Raw genomic sequence first — 21,518 nt, 5'->3', positions numbered from 1 at the left:
ACTCTCTCCAAAATCCTATTAAAAGAGTCAACAGAGTTTTAAAAAATTTTTAATTTCAGCATAGTAACCATACAGTGTTATATTCCTTTCAGGTGTATGATATAGAGATTCAACAATTCCATATATTACTCAGTGCTCATCAAGATAAGTGTACTCTTTTTTTTTTTTTTTAAAGATTTTATTTATTTATTTGAGAGAGAGAGAATGAGAGACAGAGAGCATGAGAGGGAGGAGGGTCAGAGGGAGAAGCAGACTCCCTGTCGAGCAGGGAGCCCGATGCGGGATTCGATCCCGGGACTCCAGGATCATGACCTGAGCCGAAGGCAGTCACCCAACCAACTGAGCCACCCAGGCGCCCAAGATGAGTGTACTCTTAATCCCCTTCTCCTATTTCAACCATTCCCTGACCCACCTCCCCTCTGGTCACCATCTATTTATTTTCTATATTTAAGAAGTCAACACCTTTTTTTTTTTTTTTTTTTAAGATTTTATTTATTTGACAGAGAGAGACACAGCGAGAGAGGGAACACAAGCAGGGGGAGTGGGAGAGGGAGAAGCAGGCTTCCCGCGGAGCAGGGAGCCCAATGCGGGGCTCGATCCCAGGACCCTGGAATCACGACCTGAGCCGAAGGCAGACGCCCAACGGCTGAGCCACCCAGGTGCCCCTCAACACCTTTTTTTAAAAGGCTTAAACCCACTAGAGGACAAAAAATGGGAGAAGTGTCAATAGCAACAAAATTTTGGGAAAGTAAAAGGCAAGAGTGATGAATGTTGGGGGTAGAGACTACTTAAAATAAAATCTTAAAAAAAAAAGATGTTATAAACTATATCATGCACACGATTTTTAAAGAGTTCTTATCTCAGGGTTTTCCAATCTGGGGCAATATTGACATTTTGGGCTGGGTAATTCTTTGTTGTTGGAAGCTGTCCTATGCATTGTAGAATGTTTAACAGCTCCCTAGCCTCTACCTACTAGATGCCAGTGGCACCCAGTAGCCTCCCAGTTTTGAGAACCAAAAATGTCTACAAACAATGCCAAATGTCACTTAGTGGGCAAAATCACCCAGAGTTGAAAACCACTGACTTATCTTTTAGTAATGCATCTGAATTATTTACAGATGTAATGATGTGATATTTGGGATTGACTTCAAAATAATCCAGTGAGGGTAGAAGAGTTAATTGAGAAATAACACAAAATGATGGGTGATGGGGTGCTTGGAAATTTATTAGACATCTACTTTATGCATTTTTCTATAGTGTGTTATATTCATAATAAGGTAAATTTTATTTTTTTAATTTTTATTTTTTTAAAGATTTTATTTATTTATTTGAGAGAGACAGCGAGAGAGAGAGAACACAAGCAGGGGGAGTGGGAGAGGGAGAAGCAGGCCTCCCACGGAGCAGGGAGCCTGATGCGGGGCTCGATCCCAGGACCCTGGGTTCATGACCTGAGCCGAAGGCAGATGCTTAACGACTAAGCCACCCAGGTGCCCCAATAAGGTAAATTTTAAAAGAAAGAAAGTTAATCAGAAACTCTTGTACCTTGTTAGTTGGGTGTCTAAAAACGTTGGAAAACAATTCCTCAGTATCTTACCAAAACGAAAAGGCTCACACTCTATAACTGAACAACTCTAATGACTATAAAAAGAAACCATCTATGTGCACCAATGTTGATGTTTCAGTGTCTGTAGTAGCAAAAACTTGGAAACAATGCCTATCACAGCGGAATAAATTAAAAAAAAATAATTTGTTGGGACATTTGTATGCACTGAAAATGCATGTTCTTTAAAATGTATACATTTCCGGGCACCTGGGTGGCTCAGTTGGTTAAGCGACTGCCTTCGGCTCAGGTCATGATCCCGGAGTCTCGGGATCGAGTCCTGCATCAGGCTCCCTGCTCAGCGAGGAGCCTGCTTCTCCCTCTGACCCTCCCCCCTCTCATGTACTCTCTCTCTCTCATTCTCGCTCTCTCAAATAAATAAATCTTTAAAAAATAAAATGAAATAAAATAAAATAAAATATATACATTTCCATAACATCTATATAAATTCTGACAACTAAACAGTTAATGTTATTTATGGATAAAAATCTTAAGAATAATAAAGACAAAACTTTAAAACTTAAAACTCATAAGAGTAATGTCTAGATCATTTCCTTGACTCTGGACTCCTCCAGTGAATGCCTCTCCTCTCAAGCCACAGGCTAGAGGTTTGTTCTCTGGAAAGAATAAAACAGAACGCCTCAGGAATGAGAGACTATAAGCACAATCAAGGGGATGGATGATGTACAAAAAACAGGAAGGTTGAGTGAACATTTACATACAAACTTTGTTTCCAGTGGTTCTGAGAAAACTGGAAGCTGGGCCTGTACTGTCTAGGCAGGAGATTACAAGATCCTCAGGAAAATGTGACCAGCACAAGATAAAGAGCTTTACCATTCACTGATATTAATAGTTCATCCAGAGAAATAGCCCAGCCAGCAAACCGTAAACTGAACTCCACAGTTGCCAAACATCACCTGTATATGCTCAGACTTTTTCATCAATTTTTTAGTACTCCAATCCTAATAAGTATAAACGACAATGAAGAAATCAGCCATCTGATCATTCATCTTCAACATGAAAGATAAACACCAAGGGGCGCCTGGGTGGCTCAGTCGTTAAGGGTCTGCCTTCGGCTCAGGTCATGATCCCAGGGTCCTGGGATCGAGCCCCGCATCCGGCTCCCTGCTCGGCGGGAAGCCTGCTTCTCCCTCTCCCACTCCCCCTGCTTGTGTTCCCTCTCTCGCTGTTTCTGTCAAATAAATACATAAAATCTTAAAAAAAAAAAAAAAAAGAAGAGAATGAAAGATAAACACAAAACAATGTATAGAAAAAAGCAAAGGAAAACAAAGACCATGCAAGGAGAAAAAGTCAAAACAAAAGAAAAACTATCATGAATATCCTAAAAGTTAAGAGAAGTTATTGCTTCTATGAAAGAGCAAAATCCTTAAAACATACTAAGAATGAGAAAGTCTTCTACGAAATAGATAAAAGACAAAGATGGAAAATTGAAAATATAGGAGGACTAATCCAAATACTCCCCCAACTTGATCTACAGATTCCATGTAATTTCTATCAACATTCCAAATGCCCCCCCCCCTTTTTTTTTTACAGAAATGACAAGGTGATCCTTAAATTCATATAGTAATGCAGGGACCCAAAGACCAAAACAATCGTGGAAAATAATAAATTTAGAAGACTCACACTTAAGGATTTTACTTTATTTTTTTAAGATTTTATTTACTTATTTGACAGAGACACACAGTGAGAGAGGGAACACAAGCAGGGGGAGTGGGAGAGGGAGAAGCAGGCTTCCCCCGGAGCAGGAAGCCCAATGCAGGGCTCAATCCCAGGACCCTAGGATCATGAACTGAGCCGAAGGCAGATGCTTAACGACTGAGCCACCCAGGCGCCCCAAGGATTTTAAAACAATACAAAACCATAGTATTCAAGACAGTATGACATAAGAACAGTCTGGCATAAGAATAGACATATTTATCAATGGAACAGAAAGTTCAGAAATAAACCCATACATCTATGGCCAACTGGTTTTTTACACAGTTGTCAAACTCACTTGGGGGAAAGAATAGTCCTTTCCACAAATGGTTCTGTGACAACTGGATATTCGCATGCAAAAGATGAACCTAGACCCCTACTTCACATCATATACAAAAATTAACTAAAAATGGACCGGACACCACAATCTCACACCCATCAGGAAGGCTATTATTAAAAAAACAAAAAACAAAACCCAAACAAAAAAAAAACACAGAAAATAACAAGTATTGTCTGGATGTACAGAAATTAGAACCCTTGTATTGGTGGGAGTGTAAAATGGTACAGTCACTGTGGAAGACAGTATGGCAGTTTCTCCGAAAATTAAAAATAGAATTACCATATGATCTAGCAATTCCAGTTCTAGGTATAAACCTACATAACTGAAAGCAGAGTCTTGAAGAGATATTTGTACACCCATGTTCCTAAGAACATTACTCAGAATAGCTAAAACATGTAAACAACCCAAGTGTCCGTCACCAGATGAATGGATGGGTAAAATGTGGCATGGAGTATTACTTAACCTTAAGGAAGGATATTCTTTTTTTTTTTTTTTTTTAAAGATTTTATTTATTTATTTGACAGAGAGAGAGCGAGAGCAGGAACACTAGCAGGGGGAGTGGGAGAGGGAGAAGCAGGCTTCCCGCCGAGCAGGGAGCCCGATGCGGGGCTCGATCCCAGGACCCTGGGATCATGACCTGAGCCAAAGCCAGACGCTTAACAACTGAGCCACCCAGGCGCCCCAAGGAAGGATATTCTGATAACATGGATGAACTTTAAGAATACTGTGCTAAAGTGAAAGAAGAGAGTCACACAAAAGTAAATACTGTATGATTCCAATTATATGAGGAACCTAGTCAAAAACCATAGAGACAAAAAGTGGAAGGAAGGTTGCCAGGGGATGGAGAGAAAGAGGATAGGGAGTTATTGTTTAATGGGTATAGTTGCAGTTTTGAAAGGTGAAAAGAGTTCTAGAGATGGATGATGGTAACAACTGTAAAACAATATGAGTATACTTAATACCACTGAAATGTCTATTTAAGAACGGCTAAGAGGGGGGCGCCTGGGTGGCTCAGTCGTTAAGCGTCTGCCTTCAGCTCAGGTCATGGTCCCAGGGTCCTGGGATCAAGCCCCGCATCGGGCTCTCCCCTCAGCAGGAGGCCTGCTTCTCCCTCTCCCACTCTCCCTGCTTGTGTTCCCTCTCTCGTGATTTCTCTCTCTGTCAAATAAATAAATAAAATCTTTAAAAAAATTTTTGAAAAAATAGATCAAAGATTTAAATGTAAGAGCTAAAACTATAAAACTCTTAAAAGGAAACATAAATGTAAATCTTTGTATCCTTGGATACAACTCCTTAGCTATGACACCAAGAGCACAAGCAACAAAAGAAAAATTAGAGGGCGCCTGGGTGGCTCAGATGGTTAAGCGTCTGCCTTCAGCTCAGGTCATGATCCCAGGGTCCTGGGATCGAGTCCCGCATCGGGCTCCCTGCTTCTTGGGAGCCTGCTTCTCCCTCTGCCTCTCTCTCTCTCTGTCTCTCATGAATAAATAAATAAAATATTGAAAAAGAAAAATTAGATAAACTGGACTTCCATCAAAATTTAAAACTTCTGTATATCCATGAAGAAAGTGAAAAGGCAACCCACAAATGGGAGAAAAATTCTGCAAATCAATTATCTGATAATGGTTTAATATATAGAATATACAAAGAATTCTTATAGCTCAACAATAAAGACAATCCAATTTTAATATGGGCAAAGGATATACTTTTCTCCGAAGAGGATATATATATGGCCAATGAACACATGAAGAAATGCTCAGTATCATTCAGTAATTAAGAGAAATGCTAATCATAACCACTATATCACCTGATACCTACTAGGAAAGCTATAATCAAAATAATAAAGTAACAAGTGTTGATGATGATGTAGAGAAACTGGAAACTTCAATCACTGTTGATGGGAATGTAAAATACTACAGCCTGTTTATGCCTCAAAAAGTTAAACACGGCGGGGGGGGGGGGGCACCTGGTTGGCACAGTGGGTTGAGCTTCTGACTCCTGGTTTCGGCTCAGGTCATGATCTCAGGGTTGTGAGATAGAGCCCTGTGAAGGTTTCCACACTCACCAGGGGGTCTGCTTAAGGATTCTCTCTCTCCCTCTCCCTCTGCTCCTCACACTATTCACATGTGCACAAGAGCACACGCTCTCTCTCTCTCAAATAAATAAATCCCCCCCCAAAAAAACCAACAAAAAACCCAAAATGTTAAACACAGAATTACCACATGATCCAGCAATTCCACTCCCAAGTATATATCCAAGAAGAATGGAAGTATATGTTCAGACAAAAATTGAAAGTATCTGAAAAATACTGTTCGTAGCAGCATCATTCTTAACAGTTAAAAAAACCCAAAAAACAAAAAAAAGGAAACAACCCAAATGCCCATCATCTGATAAATGGAAAAAAGAAAATGTGGTATACCTATACAAAAGAATATTATTCAGTCATAAAAAGGAATTAAGGGGATGCCTGCGTGGCTCAGTTGGTTAAGTGTCTATTTCAGCTCAGGTCAGGATCTCAGGGTTGTGAGACTGAGCCCAGCATCCACCTCCAGCTCTCCTGTGGAACCTGCTTAAGATTCTCTTTCTCCCTCACCCTCTCCCTCTGCTCCTCCCTTCCCCCCTACCCTCACACACCCACATTCTCTCTCTCTTAAAAAAAGAATTAAGTACTGATACATACTGTAACTTGGACATAGTTTCTATAAGCTGTAACTTGGATACAGCCGGACACAAAAGGTCACATACTGTATGATTCCATTTATATAAAATGTCCAGAATAGGGAAATCCATATGAGTAGAAAGGGCGTGGGGGGAGCAGGGGGAGAGCAGTCCAGGAAGTCCAACATCCAGTAAGTTTTAAAAAAGGAAGAAGAGGGGCGCCTGGGTGGCTCAGCTGGTTAAGCATCTGCCTTTGGCTTAGGTCATGATCCCAGGGTCCTGGGATAAAGCCCCACATCGGGCTCCCTGCTCAGCGGGGAGCCTGTTTCTCCTTCTCCCTCTGCCTCCCCCCCCAACCCCCACTTGTGCTCTCTGGCTCTCTCTCTCTGTCAAATAAATAAATAAAATCTTAAAAAAAAAAAAAAAAAAAGGAAGAGGGGTGCCTAGGTGGTGTAGTGGGTTAAGCCTCGACTCTTGGTTTCGGCTCAGGTCACGATCTCAGGGTCATGAGATCTAGCCCCATGTAGGGCTCCCCATTCAGTGTGGAGTCTGCTTAAGATGGTCTCTCCTTCTCCCTCTGCCCCACCCCAAATACATAAATAAATCTTATAAAATAAATCTCAAAAAGACCAACTGAATTTTGAGCAAAACAAATGAAAACTGACCTACACCACCACTTACAAAATTTCCCACATGTGGGACAAAGAAAACCTGTAAGCTTCCAGAAAGGAAACTGGCCACATATATAGGATCAGGAATCAGAATAGTTTGGGACTTAACAGCAATACTGGAAGCTAAGAGACAATGAAAATACTGACTGTAAAAGTAAAAACAGTGCCACAGTAGTGGTCTTACCCCAGACTCCAAGATTACAGGTCAGGTCATGTCTACAGTCCAGCCTAAGAAACTAACAGCTCCTTTCCAAACGCCAATAAACACTGCTGGTTTCAAGTTGTTCCTCAAAGTCTGGACAATTTTTTTTAACCTTATATTAATGCTGCATGTGACCTCATTCAATTTAATTTCCACATCAAGTTGTAGATTCAACAAAAGAGGAACTAAAATAAGGCACGTATACTAAAAAATAAATGACTGCATAAGCATGTTTTGGGATTGCCACTATAAGTTAAACAGATTTTATTTATTCAAGATTTGTCCTAGTGATGAAAATAAAGCGTATAACTATTTCTGTTTTGAGAAAGAATTCTAATTTTTGTTTTAAACCAATTTAATCAGTATTTTAAACATTTGGAAAATGGTTTCAAATCACCCTTGAAGTAGATATACTAAATATCATGGTAATTCACACTTTTAAAAAGAGCTCACAAATATGTATGGTATACTGCTGGTAAGCTCAATAATTTCAAAGTGGATTTTACTATTTATAGTCAACAAAACTGAAGCACAATGCTTAAAGATACAAATAATCTGGGGCGCAAGCGTGGCTCAGTTGGTTAAGTGTCTGTCTTTGGCTCAGGTCATGATCTCAGGGTCCTGGGATCGAGCCCCACATTGGACTCTCTGCTCAGTGGGGAGTCTGCTTCTCTGTCTCACTCTCCCTCTGTGTGTGTTCTCTCTCTCAAATAAATAAATAAAATCTTAAAAAAAAGAAATAATCTGGTCTACTACTGAACTGGCCTACTACTAAACTCAGTGATGATATATTGAAGTAGGGGTGGTTCCACAAGCAATTCCCCATCACCTACAATAACCACCCTTATCAAAACATAAATAATATTTCTAAATATGCAAAGATGCTAAGCTCATAAATTAAAAAGAGAAGCTATCGGGGCACCTGGCTGTCTCAGTCCATGGAGTGTGCAACTCTTGATCTCAGGGTTGTGAGTGTAAGCCCCAAGATGGGCAGAGTTTACTTAAAATATATATATATATTTTTTTTTTTAAAGATTTTATTTATTTGAGAGAGAGAGTGAGCACAAGCAGGTGGAAGGGTAGAAGGAGAGGAAGAAGCAGACTCCCTGATGAACAGGGAGCCTGATGTGGGGCTCGTCCCAGGACCCTGAGATCATGACCTGAGCCGAAGGCAGACGCTTAACTGACTGAGCCACCCAGGTGCCCAATAAAAAAAATATTAAAAAAAGAGAGAAGTTATTGCTTTAACACTAGATTCTAGTTTTAAATAAACTTTAACACTAGAGCTAAATTAGATAGTTCTTCTGAATGTTAAATTGGATAGCAAGTACACAGGTGTCGATCATAAGTGTCTAAAATCTTTTATACTTTTGCATAAAGTATTTCATAATAAAAGATAAGTTTCAGGACTTTACAGTTGTTTCCAAATAGTTCTAAGAATAGAGATTAGTGTATTTATACAGGATACCAGAGTTATCAAAATTAGCTCAGAATAACACTAAATTAAAATTATGGTCTTGGTTTACTCCAAGAATAGCTGTAGAAAAGGCCACCCCACAATACCTTGCGCTCTCCCTTTCCAACCAGGGCCTGGCAGAATGGCTCCCATAAAGAAGGGTGGCAAGAAGGGCCATTCTGCCACCAATAAGGTAGTGACCTGAGAATATACCATCAACATTCACAAGCGCATCAATGGAGTGGGTTTCAAAAAGCAAGCCCCTTGGGCATGTAGAGAGATCCGGAAACTGGCCATGATGGAGATGGGAACTCCAGATGTGCACATTGATACGAGGCTCAACAAAGCTATCTGGGCCAAAGGAATAAGGAATGTTCAATACCGTATCTGTGTGCAGTTGTCCAGAAAACACAGGAGGATGAAGATTCGCCAAACAAGCTCTATACGTTGGTTCCCTATGTACCTGTCACCACTTTCAAAAATCTACAAACAGTTAATGTGGATGAGAACTAATGGCTGATTATCAAATAAAGGTATAAAACTGAAGCAAAAAGGAGGGAAGGAGGAAGGGAAAGAAGGAAGGAAGGAAGGAAGGAAGAGCCATATTCCCTAACTGGAAAAAGTGCTATGTGGTTACAATTACTGGGTTGAACTTCCTGTATCTATTTTAAGTAATGTTCTACATGACTGGCACTATTACTTTAAATAGTTTTTATCTGAATATTTATGCCAAATAAGAAGCCCTTTATTTTATTATTATTTTTTTTTAATTCTGCGAGCATCTACAAGGGGATGGGCATGACCCAGTGCAGGATGTACAAGTCAGGACAATTAAGGGCATCCCCAGGGAAGGGACAGCAAGAATGGTATCTATGCAGGTGCACTATAGCGGTGGGAGGTTGATTATATACTGGGAAACTGATCAAATGAGTAAATATATAAAGAATAACAGAAGCCAGGTTTCTCACTGTCAGAAAAGAATTAGGAATATCAAAAGGGGGGTGCCCAGATGGCTCAGTCTGTTTAGCGTCTGATTCTTGATTTCAGCTCACATCATGATCTTAGGGTTGTGGGATCGAGCCCACATCAGGCTCCACAGTGGGGATTCCGCTTGACATCCTCTCTTTCCCTCTGCCCCTCCCCTCCCCACCCCAAATAAATCTTAAAAAAAAAAAAAAAGGAATACTGAAAGGAAGAAATATAGGGTGAACCCTACGATATTAGACAGGAATTAGAAGTACCAGTGTGAACTAATGGGTTTTTTTATATATAAAGAGAAAAGTAAATATACATGGAAATGTGTATACTGTTATGTGTGTATCTGTATATACATACACATATTCCCTAACTACATCCACTGATTACACTGAGAAACCCTGAAAGCAGTGAGATTCCAAGAGCAATGAGCACACCTAGCATCCAGATCTTGATTTCTAAATACCATTTTCCAGTAAACAGAACTAGGAATCCTTGGAAAAATAGATAATTACAAGACTAGAGCAGGGTAAAAAAGAAAAAGCCAGAGATATCTTGTGGTACCAAAACAAAGTACTCAAAGAATGATGAGGAAAAAAAAAAAAGAAAGAAAACTTGAGCATTAAAATAAATAATAAATTATTATAATCTACCTGAATAACATAAGAAATCATGAGTCCATACAAATATACATTTAAAAATGAGTAAGTTAAAACTTTTGCATAACGGTGTGGTACCCAGACTCCAAAATAGCTCCCCATGATCCTTGACTCCTCGTACTCATACCCTTTAGTTATCTCTCCCACTTTGTACCAGGAGTGGTCTCTGAAACCAACAGAATATGGCAAAAGTGATAGTATGCCACTTTTGAGATTAGGTTATAAAAGATACTGTGGTTGCTCATTCTTGCACTCTCTCTAAAGGAAGCCATGTCTTAAGCATACTCAGGCAGCTCTATGGAAAGACCCATGTGGGAAGGAAATGAATCCCTTAGTCCAATAACCCTCAAGGAACTGAGATCTGCCAACAACCATGGAAGTGAGCTTAGAGGGGATCCTCCAGCCTTCAGAGAACTGCAGCCTCAGGCAACAGCTTGGCTGCAACCTCAAAAATGACCCTGGGACAGAATCATCTAGCTATAAGCCATTCTCAGATTTCTGATCTTCAGAAACGGTGTGATAGTAAATGTTTAAGTTTTGGGGTACTTTCTTCTATAGCAATATATAAATAATACAAGCAGGATAAGTACATATTCTCAAAGTACCTCCCAACAAATTACTTATTCATTACAAAGAGAAAAAGAATTAACTCTATAGTAGAGAACCCTGGTAGACATTACCTTAATCAAGTGATGGAAGTGAAAATTCTCAGTAGTGGGTCAAATTGAAATTGCATACCACTTGACAGGATGCAACGAGAAGAATCCAACCAAAATCACACACCACTTGATAGGATGGAAAGAGAGCGACACAACATCGCTTCTGTCACATTCCTGCCAAAGACCCATGACCTAAATCTGATTATAAGGAAAAAAACCCAAACTGAGGGACACTGCAAAACAACTGCACTCTAATGTTTGAAAAGTGTCAAAGTCATGAAGCTAAGAAAAGACTAAGGAATTAAAAGAGACCACAGATAGATAACAAAATGGAACAAATAACTCTGGATTGGATCCTTCCCTATAAAACAACTGGCAAACTCGAATGGGGTCTGAGGACTATATGGCAATAAGATCTAAATGGAAATTTCCTAATTTTGAATGCTATATTGTGATTATGTGGCAGAATGTCCTTGTTTCTAAGAAATATACGTTAAAGTATTTGGGTCGATGAGACATCATGTTAACAACTAATATTAAAAACTACCTTTTATATAGTCCATATTTCCTTTCTACTCATCCCCCACAGGTTTGCAGGGTGACACTATCCTCATTCTATAGACAAGGAAGCTAGCACATGACTCAATAGGCATGTTACTCCAAAATCCTTTTTTTTTTTCTACCATATCACTTGCTGTCAGCATTCACTGAATGTTGCTGACAAAAACTGAATGCCTACTATGCATCAGATACTGGGAATATAATGAGTAAGACAAGGACTTTGCCCAGGAGAGCTCAGTCCAGAGAAGGAGAATAATTAATCATGTCTACGTACTAAGAAATAGTTCTATAGTGGAACTCTACTGCCTGCATGCCTGGGGCATGCTACACAGAAAAGCCATTTCTGTTAGGTCTCCAAGGATGAATAAAGAATTCAGAGGAGGGGGTGGGGTGAGAAGACATTCTTTGTATAAGGAAAAGCACAAAGACTACAGGAAAATGATTCTGAAAAGGATCAATTAGAACTGTTTGAATTACAGCAGTATTTCTCATGAAACACTAATATGTATTACAGGAATAAAGGTGGCAATATTTTTTGTCCTAAATTTTATCCACTTTTAATACATGTTTTTAAGAAATACTACATATTTCTACAGATTTAAGGCAATAATTTGCCTCAAGACACTAGAACACAAAGCACACGGTGTCCATCTGTGTTGCGATGCACAAACTGCATTTAATCATGGGTATTATCATCTATTTGACTCCACTGATCTATCTAGTTTCTTGTCCTAATTCAATATATATTTGAGATTTAATCAAAGCTTACTATATACTAAGTATTCCTACTATACTAATCCATTACTCATAGAGTTATAACTAGAATATCAAAGTTCTTTTTTAAAGATTTTATTTATTCCAGAGAGAGAACACAAAGGGGAGGGGGGACGACAGAGGGGGAAGTAGAGAGACACTTAGGCAGACTCTGCTCTGAGCACAGAGCCCAATGCAGGGCTTGATCCCACCACCATTGAGATCATGACCTGAGCCAAGAGTTGGATGCTTAACCGACTGCACCACCCAGGTGCCCCTAAAAAAAAAATGGAAACTGTTTTATTTTATTTTATTTATTTGTCAGAGAGAAGAGAACAAGCAGGGGGAGCAGCAGGCAGAGGGAGAAGCAGTTCGCTCCCCCCCGAGCAAGGAGCCCGATACGGGACTCAATTCCAGGACCCTGGGTTCATGACCTGAGCCGAAGGCAGATGCTTAACGACTGAGCCACCCAGGCGTCCCTAAAATATGGAAGTTTAAAATGAAAAAGTCCTTCGAGGGTGCCTGGGTGGCTCAGCTGGTTAAGCGTCTGCCTTCAGCTCAGGTCATGATCCTGGGAAACCAGGGATCGAGCCCTGAGTCAGGCTCCCTGCTTGGCAAGGAGCCTGCTTCTCCCTCTCCCTCTGCCATCCCCCCAAACCACCCCCACTTGTGCTCTCTGGCTCTATCTCTCTGTCAAATAAATAAAATCTTTAAAAAAAAAAAAGTTCTTTATTAAAAAAAGAAAAAGTCTTTAGATTCGTAAGCCTCCCAAATAAAATTATTCTGAAATAAACATGAGCAAAGCATATCTTTTTTAATTAGGTGACCCGTCTACATCTACCCATGAGACAATTAATATTGATAATAGCCTAACTGCACAAATACTGCCAAATATATATTTGTATTCTTTTGCTACGGTACACCTGTTTGAAACCAATTTTCATATTATACTGTAATGAAAACAATATACAGTAACACATTTAATGCAGCCCTTGATGAAGATCTCTTTTATCATTTAAGAAAATTACCATTTTTATGGGGCGCCTGGGTGGCTCAGTCGTTAAGCATCTGCCTTCGGCTCAGGTCATGGTCCCAGGGTCCTGGGATCAAGCCCCACATCAGGCTCCCTGCTCAGCGGGGAGCCTGCTTCTCCCTCTCCCACTCCCCCCTGCTTGTGTTCCCTCTCTTGCTTTGTCTCTCTCTGTCAAATAAATAAAATCTTTAAAAAAAAAAATACCATTTTTAGTTTGCTCCTTCACAACAAAATGACAATGATGTTTCATTTTAATATATTTTTTTAATTTACCAAATTTTGTGCTTCTGATATTATATTTTGATTACATATTTTAATTAATTTACCCAGGACCTGTCAATCTTAATCCAAGTGTACACTGTTTCACAAACTCTTATTTGTATCCATCAACAGTATTAGTTTGAAAAGCATTCTAATAAAGTTAGGAAACACTACATATGAAGGAGACAGCAGTTTATCTTCAGAAGCTAAGGGAAATGAGTGATAACAACGTGACTGTTATAAAAATTAAATAAAAACTGAGGAGGTGTCCACTGAATCTCGCAATTAAGTAATTGCCTTACTAAGCAGTCCCAGAACAGTGAATAGACTTTTTTTTTTTTTTAAGATTTTATTTATTTATTTGACAGAGAGAGACACAGCGAGAGAGGGAACACAAGCAAGGGGAGTGGGAGAGGGAGAAGCAGGCTTCCCGCTGAGCAGGGAGCCCGATGCAGGGCTCGATCCCAGGACCCTGGGATCATGACCTGAGCTGAAGGCAGACGCTTAACGACTGAGCCACCCAGGCGCCCCTGAATAGACTATTCTTTTAAGAATTTTGGCACTGAAATGCCAGAGATGGGAGGGATAAAGAGGAAGGAATCAGCTATAGTGGACTAGGGAAGTTAAAAAGTTTTTTGTTGTTGGGTTTTTTTTTTTTTTTTAGGATGCGGTAATCTTGAATAAGCTTGGATGCGGAGGGGACTTAAAAGAGACTGGAACTAGGAGAGCGGAGAAAAATACTCAAGAGCAAGGACCTGGCAGGAAGAATAGGAAAGCATAAGTTAGCTTGACAAAGGGAAAAGTATAGCTTCTGCAGAGACAAGAAGGAAGAAGAGTGATGACTAAGGTAAATTTGGAGTAATGGCTGGCTAGAGTCAAGACTGCATATATCTGAATCTTGGCTCTTCTTACCATATCACATAATCATAGGCAAATTCATTTACTTCTCCAAGTGTCTGTTTTCCCATCTAACCTGGGGAGAACAGAATTCACAGGGTTGTTCAGAAGATTCAGTAATTCTGAAACTGAGTGAGTACTATAAAGATGGTAGCTGTAGAGTTTAGTTTTTGTTCTTAAAGGCCTCAAAGGAAATCTGAAAGAATTCACATAGAAGATTTCTATTTTCTCTGTAGAATAGGTAACTGGGTCACCAACTCACATTAAAACAGAGTGTTTAAGGACGTAAGACAGTGATTCTCGGGGCGCCTGGGTGGCTCAGTCATTAAGCGTCTGCCTTCGGCTCAGGTCATGATCCCAGGGTCCTGGGATCGAGCCCCACATCGGGCTCCCTGCTCCTCAGGAGGCCTGCTTCTCCCTCTCCCACTCTCCCTGCTTGTGTTCCCTCTCACTGTGTCTCTCTGTCAAATAATTAAATAAAATCTTTAAAAAAAAAAAAGAGAGTGATTCTTAATCTTGCAGAGATTAAAAAACCCATTTAACTCTGATGGAAGATATATGGAGGACAGAACATCCAAACTTTGTATAGTTTTAAGGGAGTTCATACACACCTCTTCAATAATAAGAGATGTTGAGGAAAAGATCTTCTGGTTCCAAGGCACAGTTTGAATACCCAGTTGTTTGAACAAAAGAAAAAGACTGCATCCTTGGATTTACGTATCTAACAGCTACAAAAATGTACACTGTCTGCCAGAAAAGACACTGGACATAGTCAAGAAACCCAGGTTCTTGATCCAGCCCTAGAAAGTCACATGGCCTTTTCAGACAGTAGCTCTGAGATGTGTTGCAGTTCTAATATTTTATGATTCTATTAATTGAACTCTCACTTGACTCTGAGACAGAAGAACAAATGGTACTTTATTTTCCTATGTCACAGTTAAATATGATTTTGAAGGTTAGCCTGGGAATCTAACCACCAAAACTTTATTTCTACAGAAAAAACAAGTATGCTCCTGCATTTCTGGGATGAGGCTGCAGAGGTTTCTGGCAGCATCAGGCATGAGTCAGGTATTCCTATCCTGGGAACTGCCTAGGATATTTTAGCAGCCCTCTCTCTGGCCTAAAATATCCAGAATTGGACTTTGTCAAAACTTCTTCCTTTCAGTCAGCAGTACAGTATACACACTGAGAGTTTAAAGCAAACCTAGATTAACAGTTATCCTTCAATGGATGGCTGTAAATAGCAACCTGGAAGAGCCAAAGAAAGTTTCTCAATCCAATGAACTTAGGTAAAGCCAAGAATCATTTCTTAATGGGGAAAAAAAAAATCTTTCCAGAGATTCTAAGAACCTTATCTTTTGGAGTAAGAAGGTATATCTGCCTTCTAAGATAGATCTAATTCAAACAGCCATTTTCAGTCAACCATTTATTAAAGTTCACAGTACTCCACAGAACAGTTTGATAATTTGTTTTGCCATTTTTACAGGAATTCACTTTATCATTACATCTAATAACACTTACAGTACAGTATTTTAAAATAATACTTTTTTTTTTTTAAGATTTTATTTATTTGAGAGAGAAAGTGAGAGCAAGTGAGCACGAGCAGGGTGAGGGGCAGAGGGAGAAGCAGACTCCATGCTGAGCAGGGAGCCCGACGTGGGACTCCATCCCAGGACACTGGGATCATGACCTGAGCCGAAGGCAGCCGCTTAACCGACTGAGCCACCCAGGCGCCCTTAAAATAATACTTTTAAAAAAGATTTTATTTATTTATTTGAGAGAGAGAGCATGAACGGGGGAAGGGCAGAGGGAGAGGGACAAGGAGACTCCCTGCTGGGTTCAATCCCAGGACCCAGGGATCATGACCTGAGCTAAAAAGACATTTACCCAGCTGAGCCACCATGCACTCCTAAAATAATTATTTTTTATATTTAGTACTATTACAGTGTTACAATGGTAAGAATCATCCTTTTGTAATCTCCTAATCTTAAAACATTTTGAAAGTATGTAGTATACAGAAAGATGAGTCACAACATGAAAGAGCATAATGAAGAGTAAGATACAAACTTTTACTATGGGATCAATGCATCTACTAAATTGGCTTTCCCTATGACCTCACACATAACCAAGTAAAACCTCAGCAAGGAAGTTAATTAACAGTTTACAAAAAAACTACTTAATCTTACCCATCTACATAAAGCAATAAACTGTTGAAACTTTAAAAAAGATACCAAGTATGGTTTAAATGATTTAATCCTTAAACTCCTTTTTTTTTTTAATCCTTATACTCCTGATTGCTTACTGAACCTCCATCTTTTAATTTTAATTCACAAATTAAACTGGTGCCTACCAACCTACCAGAAATGTGTTATTGTTTTTAATTTGAATTGGTTGCCAAAAATCTGGATTTGTGGGTTTCCTTTTAAAGGGGGAAACAAGGAAGATCTGGGAACACTGGGCCCACAGATCCTGGTAATAGCAACATTTGGAGAGAGTAGAGTAGCAGCTGCCCTCTTCTGATAGCATATGTAATTTCTAGTTCTGCCCAGTTCTCTTTGCTCACTTTGGTTACCTGCTTGGCCTTTAGAGCTATTAGAGTTTGAAATCTTTATTCTACTGAGGTGTTGGGGATTTTCCCCCCCCTTGGTGGGGTATCTTTTGAGGGGTCTTAGAAGAAGCTAGAGGGGCACCTGGGTGGCTCAGTCGGTTAAGCGTCTGCCTTCGGCTCAGGTCATGATCCCAGGGTCCTGGGATCGAGCCCCACATCGGGCTCCCTGCTCAGCAGGAAGTCTGCCTCTCCCTCTCCCGCTCCCCCCTGCTTGTGTTCCCTCTCTCGTTGTCTCTCTCTCTGTCAAATAAATAAATAAAATCTTTAAAAAAAAAAGAAGAAGCTAGATATAAGAATCTTTATCACAGAAACAGAATAAATCAAGTGACTATCCCGGCATTAAAGCCATATATATTAAATGTTAATTATAAATAACAGGATACCACTAAAATATACAAGGCACTACTACTGTTAAGAAAATAGCTTTTAGGGGCGCCTGGGTGGCTCAGTCGTTAAGCGTCTGCCTTCGGCTCAGGTCATGATCCCGGGGTCCTGGGACCAAGCCCCGCATCGGGCTCCCTGCTTGGCGGGAAGCCTGCTTCTCCCTTTCCCATCCCCTTGCTTGTGTTCCCTCTCTCGCTGTGTCTCTCTCTGTCAAATAAATAAATAAAATCTTTAAAAAAAAAAAAAAAGAAAATAGCTTTTAGTATCCTAACTTTGGTCTGTCTTCAACTCCTCAATGAAGCAAGACATTCAGTCTTTTACCCTTCCACAGAATAAAGAAATTAAGCGTTTCAATATTATGGCACTCTAAGAGTACCCCAAAGCCTCCTGCATCTGTATAACAAAAGAAGAAAAACAGGAAGTAAAAAAGGTCTCTGATCAGTCAAAGAGACCACACAGTTCACAGAACACATGAAGCCCTCGTCACTCAGGGCCTACTGGATCTTATTTTAGACATAATTTTAATAAGCTCCGTGATCTGGTTTCCCAGCCCACAACAGATGAGATGCAGCCAACTGGAAAAGGGCTGGGGGTGGTGCTGCAAGAGGCAGACACTCAAAGCATCAAAATCAAAGCTGAAGACCTATAAAGTCAGCAGAAAACCTCAAAACACAGCAGGCTAGGACCATTTGGTGTAGATACAAACAAGCCCAGAGGTCCCAATCCCTGCACAGAACTATACTGGATATTCATAATGACCTTCTCTGGTACACTCTGTTAAAGCATAGGTCAGGAGACTTTAAAGTGTGTATCAAAATAAAGTCCATCAAAAGCTTCTGCCAAAAAGACAATGCATTTAAAGGGCTGTCAAATTCACAGAACACTATTTCCCTGTCAAAGAAACAAGATATTGAATTCCTAAAAATGCCACATGTCAAATTTATTTGTTCTCAGCAAAATTTTATTAGAACCAAGATGCAGCAGTTCATGAATCTAAAGTTAACAGAGTATTTAAGTAGAACTATTTTTTCAGAGACTGATAACTGGGAAGGTTCAAGACCAACATCAATTATATAAGCCAACTAAGTTTTTGGGGGGATTCCATTGTAGATACATTACTAGGGCAAAGAAGAAAATAGGAAGGACTAGTCTTATCCATACCTAGGTAAGTCTGCATTCAACTTAAAATTGGTATTACACAAAAAATTGGGGGAAAAAATATCCATTTTGTTTTCACAATCTTACTGACAAGTATACTAAAAATAAATTTTATTTTTCTAATCCCTGGCAGTCTCCGAAGTTGAGCCATACTTTGCGGAGGGCTCTAGGTTATAAACCAGGGGGAAAAAGGCTAACACTGAGTTTTAAAAGTTCAAAGTATCATTGCCTAAACTTGATTTTCCCTATTAAAATCTTTATAAGAAGATAATTTAGAGAAGGTCTACAGAATATGTAGTAACTCAAAAGAAACCACATTACTGGAGCAAGTATATTAGAAGATTAAAATACCTGTTTTAAGTTACCTTCTTCTCCGAAAAAATGTAACACATATCAATTAATGTAGAGATTAAAGGGTATACTTCTTGATCTGTACTTACTCTTTTTCAGGTTTTAAAATAAGAACATGGGGAGAGGGGGAGTAAAAAAAAAAAAAGCACAGTCTTCTACAGTTATAATCTCAAATTGATAACTTCCCAATTAGCCTGTATAAGAACTGAGTTAACTACTAAAAGTCTTAAAAATCCATATATATTTTTATTTGGATGATGATTCCTCACTGTGCTCCTGCCCCTTAAATAGTTAAGAAATCTTCGGTGAAGTTTCAAGCTCCTTTTAACAAATAACCTGCTTCATTTTAATACAAGATTTACTGTCTGAAGTCTGCCCTTCTTCATTTGTTAGAAATCAAATAAGTCCAAACAAGTTGGTAAGGATCTAACCTAATTTACAGTAACCACTGGGATTAATTCCACATTAAAGGTCTCTGATCATGAGTGAAATGAAGATCGACTGCCAACTGAGGTGTTTTAATTGTCCCACAGTCCGCATTTTCCCTGAGTTTAGGGCAAGGTGAATATTAGTTCTCTTCCCCTTGCATCTCCATCCCATTCCTCCCTATGGATAACCCCAGAATCTACTCGTAAGTGGCTAGAGATTTAATAGAGCTTCTCCAAGTAGTCAAGTAAAACACCAAACAAAAATCACCAGTAGTACTTCCCCAACTTTAAGAAAAAGACATGATAGTAAGAGGCACCAGGAGTGTTACAATATTGGGGGGGCCCCTAAATTTTAAGCCAAGCCCATAATATAGAAGCAGTATAAGGAAAACCTTCATACAACTAAATAACCCTTCATCTTAAAGGGCAAAGACATCCTTTCAAATGGAAAAATCGAGCAAAATTCCTTCTAAATTAAAACGATCTCCCTGAACATATCACGTAATTTAAGCGTTAAAATCCACTGTATGAAGAGACTGTAAAAGGAAACTTTGTGTAATTCCTTCAGTGGTTTTCAACGTTCAGGTTTCTACCTCTACCCTTGAAAATTTAACAGCTTTTCTATTAGATCTATTTGTAAAAGTGTAGTTTCTCACTACATTTGGCAACCTCAAAGAACAAAACGCTTCTCTTTCCACTTCCCTCCTCCCTCAAAAGAGTCCTGTTAGGTTTTGTTTTCCTTCTGAACTTCCTACTCTGAGTTTCTGGACGAGTAGAGTGGACTGAAGTGTGCGACCGCCAAGGGGTAAGTGAACTCAAGAAATACTTGTGGAACGGACAAAAAGGCTTCCTCCGTCTGCATGAGACATGGGCTCCAAGCTCAAGCGGTTCTGTGGAGGGAACCAGGGCAGGTGGGCGGGCGTGGGCGGGAGGGGGCAGGGGGACACGGGCAGACATGGGGCGAGGAGCCCTTTCGACCTCTGTCAATGGGGCAGCTCAACGCCCCAGCCCCGGCTCCCCCTCCCGGCATGGCCGGACAATGGCCCTCTAGCGCAGCAGTCCCAAGCCGGGGAGAGGCCCCGGGACTCCACACCACGCGGGGCCTAGAAAGGAGGCCAGGGAGGAACGCCGAGCGGGCTAGCGCACCTCCTGCCTAAGCGCGGGCTGCGCGCTGGGGCCTCCACGGGCGCCATCACTGGGAGTGGGGTGTGAAGGGCGCCCGGCAGGACCATCGCCGCCGGCAGCCGGGTCCGAAGAGGCCGCGAGCCAGGCTGAGGCGACGGCGGGAAGTGCAGGCCGCAGCCTGCTCAGCTGGCCCGCCCAGCAACCGGAACCCTCAGCCGACCTCCGGCCGCTTACCTTGTGGATTCTCTTCAGAGCCATCGTGGGAGGCGGGTGGCGGTGGCCCCCGGGGCGGGGACGGGGACAGGGGAGGGACGGGGAAGGGGCGAGGGGGCGCGAGGCCGCCTCGGTGATCGCGGGTCGGCCGGAGAAGATGGGGAGTTCGGGAGCGCGGGTCCGGCAGGACGGACTGAGGGCCGGGGCCCACTTGGCTCCTGAGCCTGCCGCAGCGGTCACCGCATCACCCGGCGGCGGCCCCTTTATGCGCTGCCGTCCGAGCCGCCGCCGCCGCCGCCGCCGCTACCGCCGCCGCGGCCGTAGCTGCCTCTTCCACCTAATCCCAGCGCCGCCTCCTCAGCCGCCGCGGATCCCTCCGCCGGGGAGCAAGAGCCCAGGCCTCGGGCTCGGCCGGCGCCGCTCAGTCGGACAGCCAGAGGGACTGTCTGCTGCAGGTGGACGGAGGGACGCGCGGGCGGACGGGCGGGCGGCGCCGCCGGGGTGGGGCCGCCGGAGCGCGGGGTGGGCCCAGGCCGAGGGGCAGGTCGGGAGGCGCGGGGATTGGCGGGCTAGGGGAGGGAGGGCCGGACCGCGCCAGCGGCGGAGGGATACGGGCCGCCCCTGTGAGTATCTTACGCGCGGTCGCCTTCGCCGCCACGGCTGCCGAGAGGATGACGACGCGAAGCGCAGGGGAGAGGTCTCGCGAGATTCGTGGAGCGGGCTGCAGATGCTCGCGCGCGGGGACCCTTGAGTCACTTGCCTTTGGTACCGCACGCGTGTGTCTTCGAAGATCCATAAACGTTTAAAGGC

The 21,518-nt window shown here is 41.6% G+C and overlaps 1 protein-coding gene across 1 annotated transcript in view; it reads right to left on the bottom strand.

Annotated features, from left to right (window-relative positions):
• The window catches only part of UBE2D2 (ubiquitin conjugating enzyme E2 D2), a 60,550-nt gene extending 39,314 nt beyond the window's left edge, over positions 1-21,236 (bottom strand). The window contains exon 1 of the mRNA XM_021701769.1: positions 20,730-21,236. Within this exon, the coding sequence (XP_021557444.1) occupies positions 20,730-20,753 (24 nt within the window). The 5' untranslated portion in view covers positions 20,754-21,236. The remainder of the gene's footprint in view (positions 1-20,729) is intronic.
• Between the last annotated feature and the right edge of the window lie 282 nt (positions 21,237-21,518).

This window comes from Neomonachus schauinslandi, chromosome 7 (genome assembly GCF_002201575.2).
Source record: "Neomonachus schauinslandi chromosome 7, ASM220157v2, whole genome shotgun sequence".
NCBI lineage: Eukaryota > Metazoa > Chordata > Mammalia > Carnivora > Phocidae > Neomonachus > Neomonachus schauinslandi.
This window is presented reverse-complemented; position numbering and strand designations above follow the sequence as displayed.